The following is a 16,386-nucleotide window of genomic DNA, read 5'->3' on the forward strand; positions in this document are numbered from 1 at the left end:
GAATGGACAAAAACTTGAAGAGACACTTCACTGAAGAAGATATGCAAATGAATTATAAACACATGAAAAGATGCAAAACAACTTTAGTTATCAAGGAAATGCAAATTAAAATGCAATAAGATATCATTTCACACACGGTACAGAGGCAAATATCAAAAAGACAAATTTTTTGATAACTTAGACCAACTGAAACATTTCTTATGGGACTGTGAAATGTTATAACCAATCTGGAGAATTGTTTAAATGTTTCATATAAAGTTACACATACAACTACTGTATGACTTGGTTATTCTATTCCTAGCTGTTTACCCAAGAGAAGTGAAAATACATGTTCACAAAAAGACTTGTACAAAAATCTTCATAATTGCCTATGAAAAGATACTCAACATCACTAATTATCAGAGAAATGCAAATCAAAATCATAATGAGATATCACTTCACACTCATTATGATGACTACTGTTGAAAAACAGAAAATAACTAGTGTTGGTGAGGATGTGGGGAAATTGGAAGCCTTGTGTACTGTTGGTGGGATAGTACAATGGTGCAACTGCTGTGGAAAACAGTATGGAAGTTTCTCAAAGAAATTAAAAATAGAGTTACCATATGATCCAGCAATCCCACTTCTGGGTACATATCCATAAGAATTTAAAGCAGGATCTCAAAGAGATATTTCTACAACCATGTTCGTAACAGCGCTATTCACAATAGCCAAGACATGGAAGCAATCCAAATGTCTATCAATGAATAAATGGATAACATACAGTGGACTGTAATTCAGACTTAAAAAAAGAAAGAATCCTATTACATGCTACAACATGGATGAAACTTGAGGACATTATGCTAAGTGAGATAAGCCAGTCACAAAAAAAAAAAAAAAAAATACTGTATGATTCCACTTATATGAGGTATATCTTAAGTAGCAAAATTCATAGAATTAGAAAGTATAATGGTGGTTAGCAGGGGCTGTGGTAAGGAGAACCTGGGGAGTTTTCTAATGGGTTGTTGTTTAAAGAGTTTCAGTCTTGCAAGATAAAAAAAGTTCTGGAGATTTGTTACACAACAACGTGAATATACTTAACACTGCTTAACTGTACACATTAAGATGGTAAATTTTGTGTTATGTGTTTTTTAGCCCAATTAAAAATTGAAAAAACACAAGATAACACTATAAACCCACGAGAATGGCTAAAATTTAAAAAGCTGACAATATCAAATATTGGCAATGATAACTAAGCAAAGGGAATTCTCATAACTTGCATGCAGGAAAATAAAATAGAAAAAGTTTTGACTGTTTTATAAAGTTAGATGTACACTATCCTTTAACCTAAAAATTTCACTCCTGGGTATTTACCCAAGAGAAATTAAAATATGTGTCCATAAAAAGATTTGCACAAGAATGTTCATAACACCTTTATTCACAATAGTCAAAACTAAAATTAGCCCAAACACCCATCAGCAGGAAAATGGATAATTAAATTGTGATATATTTATATAGTGGAATACTACTCAGTAGTGGAAAGGAACAAGCTTTTGATGTCCATATGATGTCCATATTTATACATGCAATAATATGGATGAATATCACAGTATTTAGGCAGTATGATTCCACAGTCTTTATGCACTATGATATGAGGTTATAGAATAAGCAAAATTAATATAAGGTAAACAAACAAACAGGAAATCAGAACAGTGGTTGCTTCTGATGGGGGGAGCACAAATTTTCTAAGGGACGTAGGTAACTTTCTGGAGACAAGAAAATATTTTATATTGGGGTCAGCAATCTTTTTCTGTAAAGATACAAATAGTAAATATTTTAGGCTTTGCAGATGATATATGGTTTCTACTGCACAATCTTAGTTTACTATTTTTTATAACCCTTTAAAAATGTAAAAATCATTCTTTGTTTTCATTCTGTAAAGAACAGAATGAAAATAGGGGTTTGCTAACCCCTATTCTATATCATGATAGAAGTCTAGATTATATGGGCATGTACCTTTATCAAAATTATAGAGAAAAGGTATGGACATTTCAACGTGTGTAATTGCACCTCAAAAATACAGGACTGCAGAATAATAATAATAACAACCACCAAATTAGGGATGTGGAGAAGGGGTGGAGATACTGATAAATAGCAATGATAAAATGTTGATAATTGTTGAAGGTGAGCGTTGGGCACATGGATGTTGTTATACCATTCTGTTAATTTTGCATGTGTTTTTTATTTTCCATAATAAAAAGTTTTTTTAAAGGAAAAGAATAATTTCTGGGATGTAGCTAAAGCAGTGCTTAGAGTTTTCTAGCTATAAGTGACTATTTAGTAAATAAGGAAGGTTAAAATCAATTATTGAAGCTTCCAACTCAAAAAAACTATGGAAAAGAACAACAAATTAAAAACAAAGAAAGTATACAGTTGTCCTTTGGTATGAGTGGGAGATTGGTGCCAGGACTTCCCAGGGATACCAAAATCCATGGATGCCCAAGTCCCTGATATAAAATGGCACAGTATTTGCATATAACCTACGCACATCCTACCATATACCTTAAATCATCTCTAGATTACTTTTAATACCTAATACAATGTAAATGCTATGTAAATAGTTGTTATACTGCATTGTTTAGGGGATAATGACAAGAAAAAATCTGTACATGTTTAGTACAGACACAATATTTTTAAATGTTTCAATCTGTGGTTGGTTGAATTCATGGATGTGGAACCCATGGATATGAAGGGCCAACTGGAGAAGGAAGAAAATAATAAGATAAGAATGCAAATCAATGAAACAGAAAGTAGGTATACAATAGAGAAAAATCAATGAAGAAAAACTTTGATTTTTGGAAAAGATTAATAAAATTGATAAATCCTCTACCAAAATTGACCAGGTAAAAGAGAAAACATTAATTATCAGAATCTAGAAAGAAAAGGGGGACATTACTACAAATGTTAAAGATATCTAAAAGATACTATGAGCATGTTATATACAACTTTATGCCAGTAAGTTTGACAACATATACAAAATGGACAATTTCCGTTAAAGCCACAACTTACCAAAACTGGCACAAGAAAAAATAGAAAGTTTGAATATTCCAATATCTATTAAAGAAACTGAATTTGTAATTTTAAATCTCCATGCCAAAAAAAAAAAAAAAGAGCAATAGGAATCTATTAAAGAGATTTAAGCAGAGTGACAAGATCAGATTCAATTTTGAAAAGAGCACTCTGATTGCAATGTGGAGAATGGATTTGAAAGTGGTAAAAGTGGATGTGGATAGAGAAGTTAAAAGAAAATTGCCGATGGTTGCCAGGAGTTGGGGAGAGAGAGGGATAAACAGACGGAGCACAGGATTTTTAAGGCAGTGAAACTATTCCGTATAATGCTATAATGATAAATACATGTCATCATACATTTTTCAAAACCTATAGGATATACAACATCTAGAGTGAACCCACATGTAAATTACGGACTTTGGGTGATAATGATGTGTCAGTGTAGGTTTATGATTGTTACAAGTGTACTACTCTGTTGATAATGGGAAAGACTGTGCATCTGGAAGGTGGCGGAGGAGTGGGGGGGGCATAAATTGTGGGAACTATCTTTACTTTCTGTTTAATTTTGCTGTGAACCTAAAACTGTTCTAAAAAATAAAGTCCACTAAAAGAAAAAAAGACAATTGTGGTAGCTCTAGTAGGAGATGATGGTAGTTTGGACCAAGATAATAATAGTAAAAATAGAGGAAGAGAAGGATATTGGAGATTTTTTTTAAATGAAGAATTGAGAAGTTTTCAAGAATGGATTGTAGAAAGTGAATTAACAAATGAAGTATGATGAACGTATAAGACAGTGTTAAGGGACATTTTAAGATAAGAAACCATGAATTTACAATGGAAACAATATACCTTATTGCATGACTTTTTGCCACAATATTCAGCTGTTCAAGTGCAGGCACGAAGAAAATTAAGGGCTGGAATCATACAGAATTGAAGTTTTGCAGGTGTGTCTGACCAAAAAGACAGAAATAAGAATGTGTTCAAATGATGGATTATGAAATCTAAGTTGGACGAAAAAATACATAAAAGAAGGGCTTGTGGGTTGGAAGAGTGTAGAAGTCAACAGACTGAAAGATCTGATATAGTCAAACATAGCCCCAGAAAGAAAAGTGGGTTGTAATCACAGTGTGATGCTTGAATTTATGATTTTGGAGGTGAAGCATTTTTGGTAGGAGCTATAGATGATTTAAAAAAAGCCAAGGTATAATGGTACCAAAGTCTGGCCAAAGTAGAATGAAAGTGAAGATTATTAGAGATGATATGGCAGAGGACTAAATAGTTAAGGTATGTAGGTGTCTACACGGACATTGATGATGTCACCAGCATAAAGACAGGTCTTGGAGTAGAGAGGAAGACCATGAGGCAGATTCCAAAATATTCAGTAAATCAGAGGTAGTGAGTGGGAGGAGTAGATGACAGTAACAGATGGCAGAGAGGATGCTAAAATAGAATGGATTAGATAGAATTAGCCTCAAAAGCTCTGTGTGTGTGTGTTTGTGTGTGTGTGTGTGGGTGGGTGTGTAACAAAGGGAAGGGAATCACTGTTTGGAAAGTGCTGTCGATGAGCAAGTAATACTATTACACCACGTGGAATATATTATTATGCTGAGGCATAATATATATTATTATATATATTATTATACTGTAACATAATATCCACCACCACTGGAGAAGAAATGGCTATGAAGAAGATGATATCCTCAGTAGAGGCTCTAGATTGACCCAAAACATCTTGTTTACAAAATAAGCACTTTGACATCAGCTGCAGTTTCCTCCTCTTCACATTTTTTTTTTTTTTTTTTTTTTTACCAGTAAGGGGATTGCAACCCTCAGCATGTTGTGGTCTGCACCACGCTCTGCCAATGAGCTCACCGGCCATCCCTATATAGGATCCGAACCTGCGGCCTCGGTGCTACTAGCGCCGCGCTCTCCCGAGTGAGCCACAGGGCCAGACCATCTCTTCACATTTTTTAGAGGGGGAACTGAGAGTGCTCAAAGCACTGAGAGTTGCCCGGGAAGAGCTCCAGGATACTCTCCATTTATCTTTGGAAAAGTGCAGGGAGTATGCCAATCCATTCTAGATGGTGAGAAGAACATAAAACTGGGAAATTCAACCTTATTTTCCACCATACACTTTTGCAGAAGTTGGGATCCTAAAAGATATTGAAAGTTATCAGTCCTTTGACCTTCTGACTCCAGCTGTTTGCCTTTCAATAACATCCACCCCATTTTACTCTGCTCCCTTCTATAGCTGGCTCATCAAGATCTGCTTTCCAGCCTAGCCCCTGGTACTCAGTCCCAACATTTCAAGATCATGAATGCACATCAGTAGTCAAGGCAGTGCTGCACTCACAGTGATAGTATGATCAGATCCACCTCCTGTTTCATAAAAGCATTAGATAGGAACTAGAGGCTTCTACAAGATGAATTCTGGAAAATCCTGGCCTTATCCCTAGGGCTGAGTTACTGTTTGTGCCTGACATGGCCACACAAATCAGTGAATTGAACACGTAAAAAGATGTCACGAGGATAATGGAAGGAAGATTTTACTGTTGGAAAAGAAAGTTACAAATATGGAAATGGGAAAAAACAGAATGAACCCAGTGGCATTGGATTAGAATTAGAGGTATTAGTATAAACTTATGGTTTTTAGGTAGATGAGAGATACAGGTTGAGTATCCCTTACCTATAATGCTTGGGACCAGAAGTGTTTCAAATTTCAGATTTTTTTAAAATTTTGGAATATTTGCAGAATAGATACCAGTTAAGCATCCCTAATCCAAAAGTTTGAAACACTTCACAACTATTGTCTCTTTTAATTCTCATTCCAACCTGGGAAGTAAACATTAATATACCCCTTTTACAAATAAGAAAACGAAGGCACAGGGAGTTTAGGTGATTTGCCCAAGTTACTTTAGCTCTATAAACCTAAACCACCTAAACGAAGTAATCAAATTTAACATCACAAATAATGGGATTATCGACACTGTGTGCCTTCTGATAAAATGCAACGAAAAAACACAACATCTCTTCTATAGTATTTTGGCTGGAGATGCATAACCTAAATCAACCACAAAGAACATTGGGCAAACCCAAATTGAGTGTCAGTCTACCAAATAACTGACCTGAATTCTTCAAAAATATCAAGGTGAAGAATTGCAAAGAAAGTCTGAGAAACTGTTTCCGACTGAAGGCAACTAAAGAGACAGACGTTATGACCAACTACAATGTGCGAACCTGGATAGGTAACTGACCTGGGAGAAAATAAGCTATATTGTATTAACACCATTTATTAAATTAGAATATGGATAGTAGTTTAAAATAATAGTATTGTATCAATGCTAAATCTTCTGATTTTCATCATTATACTGTAGTTATATACAAGAATATCCTTGTTTTTAGGAAATACACACTGAAGTATTTAGAGATAAAGAGTATACTCTGAAATGGTTCAGAAAAAATAATGTACATAAATATATAAGTAGATAATGAAAAACAGCTGGGAAAAATGTAAACAGTTGTTGAATCTGGGTAGGGTATACAGGAGTTCCTTGAATTATTCTTGAAACTTTTCTGTAAGTTTGAAATTATACCAAAGTTAAAAGTTATCCCACCACCATCAAAAAAAAAAAAAAAAAAAAAAAAAAGATGTCATGAACACACTTACCTTGGGTCAATACCTATCTTTTTATTTACATACTTCTAGTTTATCACCTCGCCAAGGTTTAGCCCTGTTTTGGCTCCTTACTTTGGATCTAGCCTTCTGTTTAGGATCCTATATTAAACCAGTACAGAATTACCTATTAGCTCTGATCTTGGTCCTCCTTCTGGACTCACCTGTCATTATTTTCCCTTTAATTCTACACACTAAAATCACATGTAAGAGAAATACCAAAGCATAACATCTCATTCTGACCCCTAGGACATGTCCTGTCCCCCATGGGCTGAATCACTTTCATTTTCTTTGATTTCTCACTTGCACAATGCTCTGGATATAGCAGGTACTTCATTCAGATCTGTTGGAATGGTTTGAAATTGCCCACTTCATAAATGTAGAGAAATCTATAACTACCTTCTAAAATCCCACTCTTAAGAGTCTGAAGTATGCACAAGTATCCAAAGACACTATCCACAAATATTTCATAGACTAAAAGTTCAAGGAAGAGCCAAGATTTCAAATGTTAGCATCCCTGCCTTATCTACAGGCTGCTTCCTTAAGTAAAACATCCAAGGACTCTTTGAACATAATTAGTGGAATTAGAGAAATAACCATTTTTCATATAGAAATTACCAGGTGACTTTTGCAGGTCTGGAAAATGGGGATTTTGAATGATTATGGTATATTTACTATTTACTTGATAATAATAATAGTAGCTACCATTTTATAAAGAAACTATGTGCCAGAAAATGTGCAAGGTGCTTTACATGTATTGTCTCTTTTCATTCTCATCTCAACCTAGGAAGTAGACATTGATATACCCCATTTACAAATTAGAAAACTAAGGCTTGGGGAATTTAGGTAACTTGCCCAAGTTGATATAGCTCAAGTGGTAGAGCCGGGATTTGAATCCTTCATGTCTCTTTGATTCCAGAGCCCAGGCGTTTGCCATTGTATCACATGATCATAGCAAACCAGTAATAACTCTGCAGTTTCCCTGTGCTGCTCCATTAATGGGTCTTCCTAAACAGTTGGTATTAGTTACTTTGGAGAAAGGATTCATTTTAGCAGGAATGTATATAAAATGAGGGTTTCTCATACCATTTCAAACACTTCACTTGCACTTGATTTGATGGACTTAATGTCTCCAAAATCTCCAGGGGGTAACTTTTTCAGCCATACCCAATCACCCTGGAAAGAAAAGGTAGAGAATAGTGGTAAGACTCAGTTGTCAGCAGCTTTAGAGCAATGTCCCTTCCACGAAGGATTTATAGTTATACCACCAACCCGAACAGACTTTTTCCTCCTCTCCCATCCTCTGCCCCTTGGATATTCTGTATTCTGAGCTAAAATGAGATCATACAAGGGAGTTAAAGTTAAAAATTCCATTAACTCAAGGCAGGGAAATAACTGCAGGTATGCAGACCCCAGAAAAGGAATGATGCCACTCTCTGCAATGCCTCCCTTAACTAACTAAAGAGAGCACTAGGTCATTTCACTTATTCATAGCTAAGTGATGTAGCACCAGGTTCCTTGGGATTAATGGTGATGGTTGGTGGTTGCAATTCCCACTGCCTTGAGGCGTCTGTGGCGGGAGATGTAGTGCAGCAAATGTTTCCTGCGTTTGCCTTGATGCATTTTTCTCTTGTGGGACAGGCCATTGGGGAGGGGGGCGACTCATATACTTAAATAATAAACTAATTGGTCTAAATGTAAATTGAACACTTCTTATTTGGATCCACAATTGTACTACCATAGCAATATGAGTAATCTAGACTCTCGAAAATCTATTTCCGACATTTTAAGTACAAAACTGCTATTTCTAAAGCTGCTATGGAGTCAAAAACAACAATTATTTTATTGTCTTCACTTCAACACCATTGCTCAATAATTTTCTTCCATGTGCATAGCCTCAAGGATTCATCAGTCATTAAGCCCTGTTTAGTTTCTGTCCAATCCAAATTTTTTTAAAAAGCAACACAAATATAGATTTCTTTTTCTCTGTAATAATAATAATGCCTTATATTTGCACAGTGCTCTCTACTCTTCAAAGTGCTTTCACGTCTATTACCTATAGCCTGGAGATTCCATTTCAGGCTACACCAACCTGTCATCTAGTAGAGACAATAAAGCAGAAAGCTCTGTGCAGTCAAATTCCCAAAATAAGAGACTAACCACTCTGTTATTAAGGAATATATCCAGCTGTGGCATTGCATCTGGTGACCCGCCGGAGGCAAAGGCTAATGGGAGCTGCAAGCATCTGAGTTACTGGCCTGCACTTTGTGTTAGCTTCTTCTAGCCAAGGAGCTCGAAGCCCTTCAGCAGCTGAACAAAACTGCACAGGCCAGGCTCAGTGCGTACAGTTTAGACTGGGTAGCTCAGGATTAGCACCTGCCTGCAGCATAATGGTCGAAGCATTTGATCCAGCAATTCTCCAAGTATGGCCCAGACCAGCTTCATCAGGGTCACCTGGGAACTGGTTAGAAAGGCCAATACTCAAGCCCCACCAAGAACTTATGGAATCAGAAATTGTGGGGGCGGGGCCCAGCAGTCTGTGCCTTAAGCCCTCCACATGATTCTGATGCATGTTGGAGTTTGCATCCCATTCCCCCAGCCTTTTCCTTTTTCTCATCCCTGTGGTACTCCCCTCGCTCATAGCCTCTGCATTTACCTCTCACTAAGTTACAGTAAAATCTGCTGTCAGCTACAGAACTAAAACTCATTCATAGAAGTCAGAAGGGCCTGACACAAGTATGAAATTTCACCCTTCAGAGGACTTTACCCTTTAGGAGTATCAAAGGCTAAGTCTTAAGCTGAAAAACTAAAATGCTTACTGGGAATTTACAAAATCAGCTAATGTGTGGGATACACTGGTCGACAAAAATCCTTCCCAGCACCTTTGCAACTACATTACTTAGCCCATGATCACTGCTAGCTGCTATGGCCCCTTTGAGCTAATTAGAAATGGGTGTTTTCTCTCAAATAAAAAAAAAATTAATTATGTGAGTATATGATTGTACAGCCTGTGGCAGCCCTATGTTGTTAGGCAGCAGCACTGGCTAGATACATATGTGCATGTACCACACTCTCATTTACACATACAACTCCCTGACACCAGGGAGCACTTTCTGCTAGCAGCTTGGGTACTCTGCACATCACCAAGCTCTGCCTGCCAGGTGAGGCCTGTTTGTCAGGTTTACAGTCTGGCTGTAAGGATAGAAGTGAGAAGCTGGAATTGGGCCTCCAAGAATATTAGGTAGGAGAGAGAAGCAACCTCAAGTAATTTCTGGGGCATAGTTGAAATAGTGCATATCCAGGTACATGTGGATTTACCAGTGACTGTGTAGGTATACAGTCAGGTATGCCAGTATAGACATAGATGTGAACCCCGCCACCACCACTATTCCAGGATTAAGCTGGAAAGCTAGAATCTCTGTTCCCACTCCCTCAGTACTCCCATATAAGTTAGTATATGTCTACAATGTGAATAGTACCCTCATAGACGTGGTGCCCTGCAGTGCACAACCTGAACATCAGTACTAGCAGCACCAACTCTGCCTTACACCTGGTACCTGATACCTTCTTCCTGGAGAGAGCCCTATTGCAGACATGGGTTATTCTTTTGTCTGGCATATTAAATGCCACAAGTAGCTTTTTCAAGTCTTAGGTATCCCTAGCCCAATCCCTTCATATTTTGATAAAGAAACTGAAGACTGAAGAGATTAAGTGACTAGCACAAGGTCAGAAGAACCAAGGTCTTCCATCTCCCACTTTGCTGCTCTTTCCTCTCATTGGGCTTTCTCTGGTTTGGGGGATTTGTGTGTGTTTATTTTAAGATTTAAATAATTCTCACAAACTTCGTAAGCAAATTTTTATTGAGTCTGTGTGCATCCTACTTCATGAATAATGAGGAAAAGGGAAGAAATGGGCAGGTTTTATCTTCACCACACATGCACTATTTGTTTTGTTTTTTTCTTTTGAGAGAGAGAATGATAAAATAATTCACTCATCACTCACTTTTTAATTAAGAGTAAGAAACATCAAACTCTATTCACTAAAGCTTTTAGAAGTAATTTAAAGTCCATCAGTTTTGCACTAAGGCCATGGTGTATTAAATAAGAGGCAAGAGAACTAGGTTCCAGATCTGGCTCTGCTTCAAACTCAAGGGTGGCCTTACGACAGACACTTAATCGGCCTGAGCCTCAGTTTCCTCACTGATAGAGCTGGACTTAATAGATGAGTTCTTAGGTCTTTCTTGGCTCCAATTTCCTATAATTCCATGATGAGAGAGAGAAGATGGTTTGTTGAAGGAAGAGGGATAGAGAGCGAGCTGTAAGGGATATAGAAGGCAGAAAGACAGGAAAAAAAGGCTCTGGGAAAGGGAGATAAATGGGGAAAGAGAGAAAGGTGAGACAGAGGAAAACACAGGGAAAGGCCAAGAGACAGAGAGGCAGAAAGAGTCAGAAAATGATGAGGAAAGATGAGTTCAGTGGGTTCTCCCCGAGTGAATCAGGGTTACACTGCTGCCCACCTCACCCCCTCTCCCCCAGACTGTGACCATTAGAACAGATCATGGCATGTCACCACTGCATCTGCCATTCACAGCTTTTTCACCCAGCAGTCAGCTCATCTGGCTTTTCTTCTTTTCTTTCACATTTCAAAAAGTATCTGTGAAATACGAGCCAATTTTTCCATGCAATTCCGAAGGTTATGTGTTTACGTGTAAAATCCAAGTGTGAGTTTGTGTCAGTGCACGTCCTAGAGAAGCCTGTCTTTTACTGTTAGGTATCTACCACTCCAGGAACATGATCTGGAAATTCCAGGCCTTCCAATAACAATTCTTACAAAAATTTGATTTATTTTAAACAGAAACTAGATAATGAGTCTTCTTTAAAACACTCTTAATAGAGGACCATTTCAGAAGGCACACTGGACTTCTTTGTTTCATCTGTTGATTCAATTACCTTATGCTCCCTCCCAGAGCCCTTTTAGTTCTAGCCAGGCAGTTTTCTAGCCTTAGCTGTCTTCTTTCACATCCTGCCATCAGCCTAATCTTGACTTCACTGTGTGGTATTATTCTCACCCTCCTTTTGTAAAGATAAAGGTCCCCTTTGGCCTACACAGTTCAGAAATACTCATGATCTGACTGACCGACAGTCATTCTGGGAACTAACTCAACTCTCTTCCAAAATGAGGAAATATCTGACAGAGTCTGAAAGGCCAGTTACTTACAGATATTTATTTTTTCCCTTCTCAATTCTACACTATAACCTTCCAAAGCCACCAAATAAAACACACCACAATTTCACACACAAATTCCTCCACAGAATCAGAGAATCATAACATATCCGAGTCAGAAGAGGCCTTAGAGGTAGGTCTCTTAGTCCAGCAATTCTCAAATCTGGCTTCACATATCAGGAAACTTTAAAAAAAAAAAATACCAATGCCTGAGCCCTACCCCAAACCAACTGAATCATAATTGCTGGGGATAGGGCCGAGGTATATGTATTTTTTTAAGTTTCCCAAGGAGATTCTAATGAGCAGCCAGGATTGAGGACTTAGATCAACCCCTCATTTTATGGATGAAAAACCAAGGTTACTGAGATTTACTTCAGAGTCTTATACATTTGTAAAGTCATCAGCCCCTTCCATTTGATATTCAAAATCTATTTGATTACCTTATCTTTGGTCTTTGAGAGAGTAGAGTTGTCAATTCTCCAATATCTCAAGTCTACATTTAAAGCAAGTCTCCTCTTTTATTAAATTAAGTCCAAGGCAAGATCCAGAGGTTTCTTGCCAATAATTTAAGTAAAAGCCCTCAGGTACACTGAAAAAAACATGTGGCATGCCAATCTTGGTGTTATAGCCCTGTCTTAGTCCATTTGTGCTGCTTTAACAAAATAGCTGAGACCAAGTAATTAAGAAAGAACAGAAATTTATTTTCTCACAGTTCTGGATGCTGAGAAGTCCAAGAGCAAGGCACCAGCAGGTTCGGTTGTCTGGTGAGGGCTGCTCTGCTTCCAAGAGACATCTTGATGCTGCATCCTCTGGAGAGGAGGAATGCTGTATCCTCACATGGCAGAAGTCAGAAGGGCAAGCTAACTGATTACTGTATGAAACCTCTTTTGTAAGAGCCCTAATCCATTTATGAGGGAACAGGCCTCAAGGACTAATCACTTCTTAAAGGACCCACCACTTAACACCATCACATTGGCCATTAAATTTCAACACTTGAATTTTGGAAGGGACATATTCAAACCATAGCATTCCACCCCTGGATCCCCAAAATTCATGTTCTTCTCACTTTCAAAATACATTCATTACGTCCTAATAGTCCCAAAAGTCTTAACTCATTCCAGTGTCAACCCAAAAATCTAAAGTCCAGAGTCTCATCTAAGTCAGATATGGTTGAGATTCAAGGTATAATTCATCCTGAGGCAAATTGTCTCCAGCTGTGAACTTGTGAAAACTAACAAGTTATGTGCTTACAAAATACAATGGTGGGACAGGAACAAAACACACATTTCTATTCCAAAAGAAAGAAATAGGCAAGAAATAAGGGGTAACAGGTACTAGGTAAGTCCAAAATCCAACAAAGCAGACAACCTTAAATCTTGAGGTTTGAGAATAATCTTTGATTCCAATCTTCTTCCACCTCCTGGACACACTGGGGTAGGAGTTGGACCCCCTAAAGGCTCCAGAGGACCCTGCCCTGATGGCTTTGTTGGGCATAAACCCACACCACAGCTCTCACAGGTTGGAGTCAGGTGCCTGCAGCTCTCCCAGGCTGGCATTGCACTTGGTAGCTGTACAAGTCTGGGAACTTGGGGGCAGCCCTACCCCCATGGCTCCACTAAGCATTGTCCTAGGAAGGACTCTTTGCAGTGGCTCCAACCTCACAGTGGGCATTGCTCTAGTGGGAACTCTCTACAGCAGCCCTGTCAGCCCTGTGGCAAGTATATGCCCCAAGGCTGTCTGACATATCCTTTAAAATCTAGGTGGAGGTAGCCATGCCTCCCATACTGGGATATTAGTTATAGCAATACCCCAGCTCCTACACTCTATAAGCCTGCAATGTTAGCACAATGTGGACATTGTCAAGGTTTATGGCTTGCACCTTATGGAGAGGTGACTGAAACCACAGGTCGGGTGGCCAAGGAGCTCTGTGCCAGAATGTGGGAAGTAGAGATTTGAGTCAGCCCCATGGACCCCTCCTTTGAAACTGTTCCACCCTCAAGGCCTTGGTACTCTGGGCCTATGATGGGAATGGTAGCCTCAAAAATCTCCAAAATGCCTTTGAGGTCATTCTCCCATCATCTTGATGAAAAGAACCTGGCTTCTGCCTGCCCATACTAATCTCCTTATTAAACAGTAGCTTGGCCAAACCTTTGGTTTTCTCTCCTAAACATGCTTTTTTATTCTTTACATGGCTAGGCTAAGAATTTTTCAAATCTTTATGTTTTACTTATCTTTTGGTTAAAAAAATGTCATCTTCAAATCATTTCTCTCTTCTTGCATTTTACCATAAGCAGTTAAAAGAAGCTATGCAGCACCCTGAATGCCTTGCTGCTTAAAGATGTCTCTGCCAAATATCCTAGTTCATTGCTTGCAAATTATACCTTCTACAAGTCCTGGGACATGGACATAATTCAGCCAAGTTATTTGCCAATTTATAACAAGAATGGCCGCCTCTCCAGTTTTCCCAGCGCCGCACTCTCCCAAGTGAGCCACGGGGCCGTCCTTCCTCTCCAGTTTTCAATACCGCATTTTGAATTTCCATCTAAGGCCTCATTAGAATGGCCTCAATATTTCTACCAACATTCTGTTCCTAACCTCTTAAGTAATATCCAAGAAGAATCAGACTTTCCCTACGGCTCTCCCCTTCTTCTGAGTCCTCATCAGTATTGCCCTTAATACTCCAATAATGGCAATCTAGGCTTTTTCCAGCATTCACTTCAAAACTGTTCCAACCTCTACCCATTACCCAGTTCCAAAGCTGCATCCACCTTTTTAGGTATTAGTTATAGCAATACCCCACTTCTCTGGAACCAGCTTCTGTCTTAGTCCATTTGTGCTGCTGTAACAAAATACCTGAGACTTGGTAATTTATAATGAACAGAAATTAATTTTCTCACAGTTCTAGAGGCTAGGAATTCCAAGATCAAAGTGCTCACAGGTTCAGTTGTCTGTCTCTGCTTTCAAGATAGTACCTTGTTGCAACATCCTCCAGAGGGAAGGAATGGTGTGTCCTCACATGTTAGAAGATGGAAGGGCAAGCTAGACAAATGCTGCAAGAAGCCACTTTTATAAGGGCCTTAATCTCATTCATGAGAGAGGAGCCCTCATGGACTAATCACTTCTTAAAGGCCTCACCTCTTAATACCATTGGCCGTTAAGTTTTCACATCTGGATTTTGGAGGGGACACATTCAAACCACAAGAAGACTCCTGTCAATTATTTATCCAGTGGAGGAGAGTATTCACTTGGCAAATCCACTGTGGTTGACCATCTAAAAAATTATTCTGCTCTGCTTTGGATTTTTACTTAGTTACTGTTAAAGTTGAAAGTGTTTTCTCCTCTTGGGAGTATCTTCAAACAAAATAAGGAAACCACAGTGCGAAGTTCTAACTTAGGAGGAACAGAAAGGCAGTCTAGTTTCCCTTTGGACCCCTGCTTAACTCTTTCCTGCTGAGAAGAAACAGGTCATCTCTCCAACTGACGTGAGATTTGTCCTGGTTGCCAAATTCCAGTCTCTTAGAACAAGAGGTAGAGGGTGGCCTATTAAAGCTTGAAAAACAGAAAATTCAATGAAATTAATTTTTTTTTTTATTTTGCACAGCAGAAAGTAACCTGTTGCTGTATAGGCAAAGAAAAATAAAAAATAATAAATATATTTTTGAAGTTTCAATAATATCAGAGGATAACAGGTATAGGAAGAAAAAGTAGAATTTGAGGAGAAGGGGTGCCCCAAACCTCTCCTCACAAGCATGTTTCTAAACATCTCATCACAAACAGTTGACTCAGGAAGTTATTTTTTCTAGTGTATATACATGTGTGTATATATATGTGTGTTTGTCTGTGTGTATATCTTTTGGAATGGGTGACATGTTTAAATGTTTGGGTCTCAAGGACTTTTTTTCCACATGCATAGTAAATACATGGAGTTGAAAGATCAATGAACTTATTATGTAAGTAGATTAGTTACTGAAGAAAATCATTGTCAAAAATGTCAATCAAACAAGTCCATAAGTGGACACAAACAAAAAAACTGGAAAGACTTGCTAAAAGCCTCAATATCTTTGCTTAAAGACTGATTCCTAAATCACTGCCTCATTTTAAAACCCAAGGAGGCAGCAGGTTGGATAGCTGTTGAATGTCTTACCTCATAAATCGCTACATTGGAGTTTTCAAAGGTAGCTGGAGTTAGACTCCCTGAAGAAAAGGAGAGCCTTGGAGACCTCCCACTTTGGACATCCGAGGTGATCTGGAAGCTTACACTGGCACGACTTCCTCTCTGTGAAAGGATTAGGAAAGAAAGCTTATGAGCAAAATTTTCATGATTTAGGGTAAAACACCGCACTATGGTATAGATATTGAGCTTATGTTTGTTTTTCTTTTTTATTTGTAAGAAAGTAACTATTTAGTCCATCAAGAGATGAATGGATAAAGAAAATGTGGTA

The 16,386-nt window shown here is 38.3% G+C and overlaps 1 protein-coding gene across 1 annotated transcript in view; it reads right to left on the minus strand.

The window, feature by feature from the left end:
* The window catches only part of GUCY2F (guanylate cyclase 2F, retinal), a 95,436-nt gene that overhangs the window by 45,935 nt on the left and 33,115 nt on the right, over positions 1–16,386 (minus strand). The window contains exons 6-7 of the mRNA XM_063084115.1: positions 16,089–16,220; positions 7,808–7,897 (exon numbers count right to left, since the gene is read on the minus strand). Of these exons, the coding sequence (XP_062940185.1) occupies positions 7,808–7,897; positions 16,089–16,220 (222 nt within the window). The remainder of the gene's footprint in view (positions 1–7,807; positions 7,898–16,088; positions 16,221–16,386) is intronic.

The sequence above is a fragment of the Cynocephalus volans genome, chromosome X (assembly GCF_027409185.1).
Source record: "Cynocephalus volans isolate mCynVol1 chromosome X, mCynVol1.pri, whole genome shotgun sequence".
NCBI lineage: Eukaryota > Metazoa > Chordata > Mammalia > Dermoptera > Cynocephalidae > Cynocephalus > Cynocephalus volans.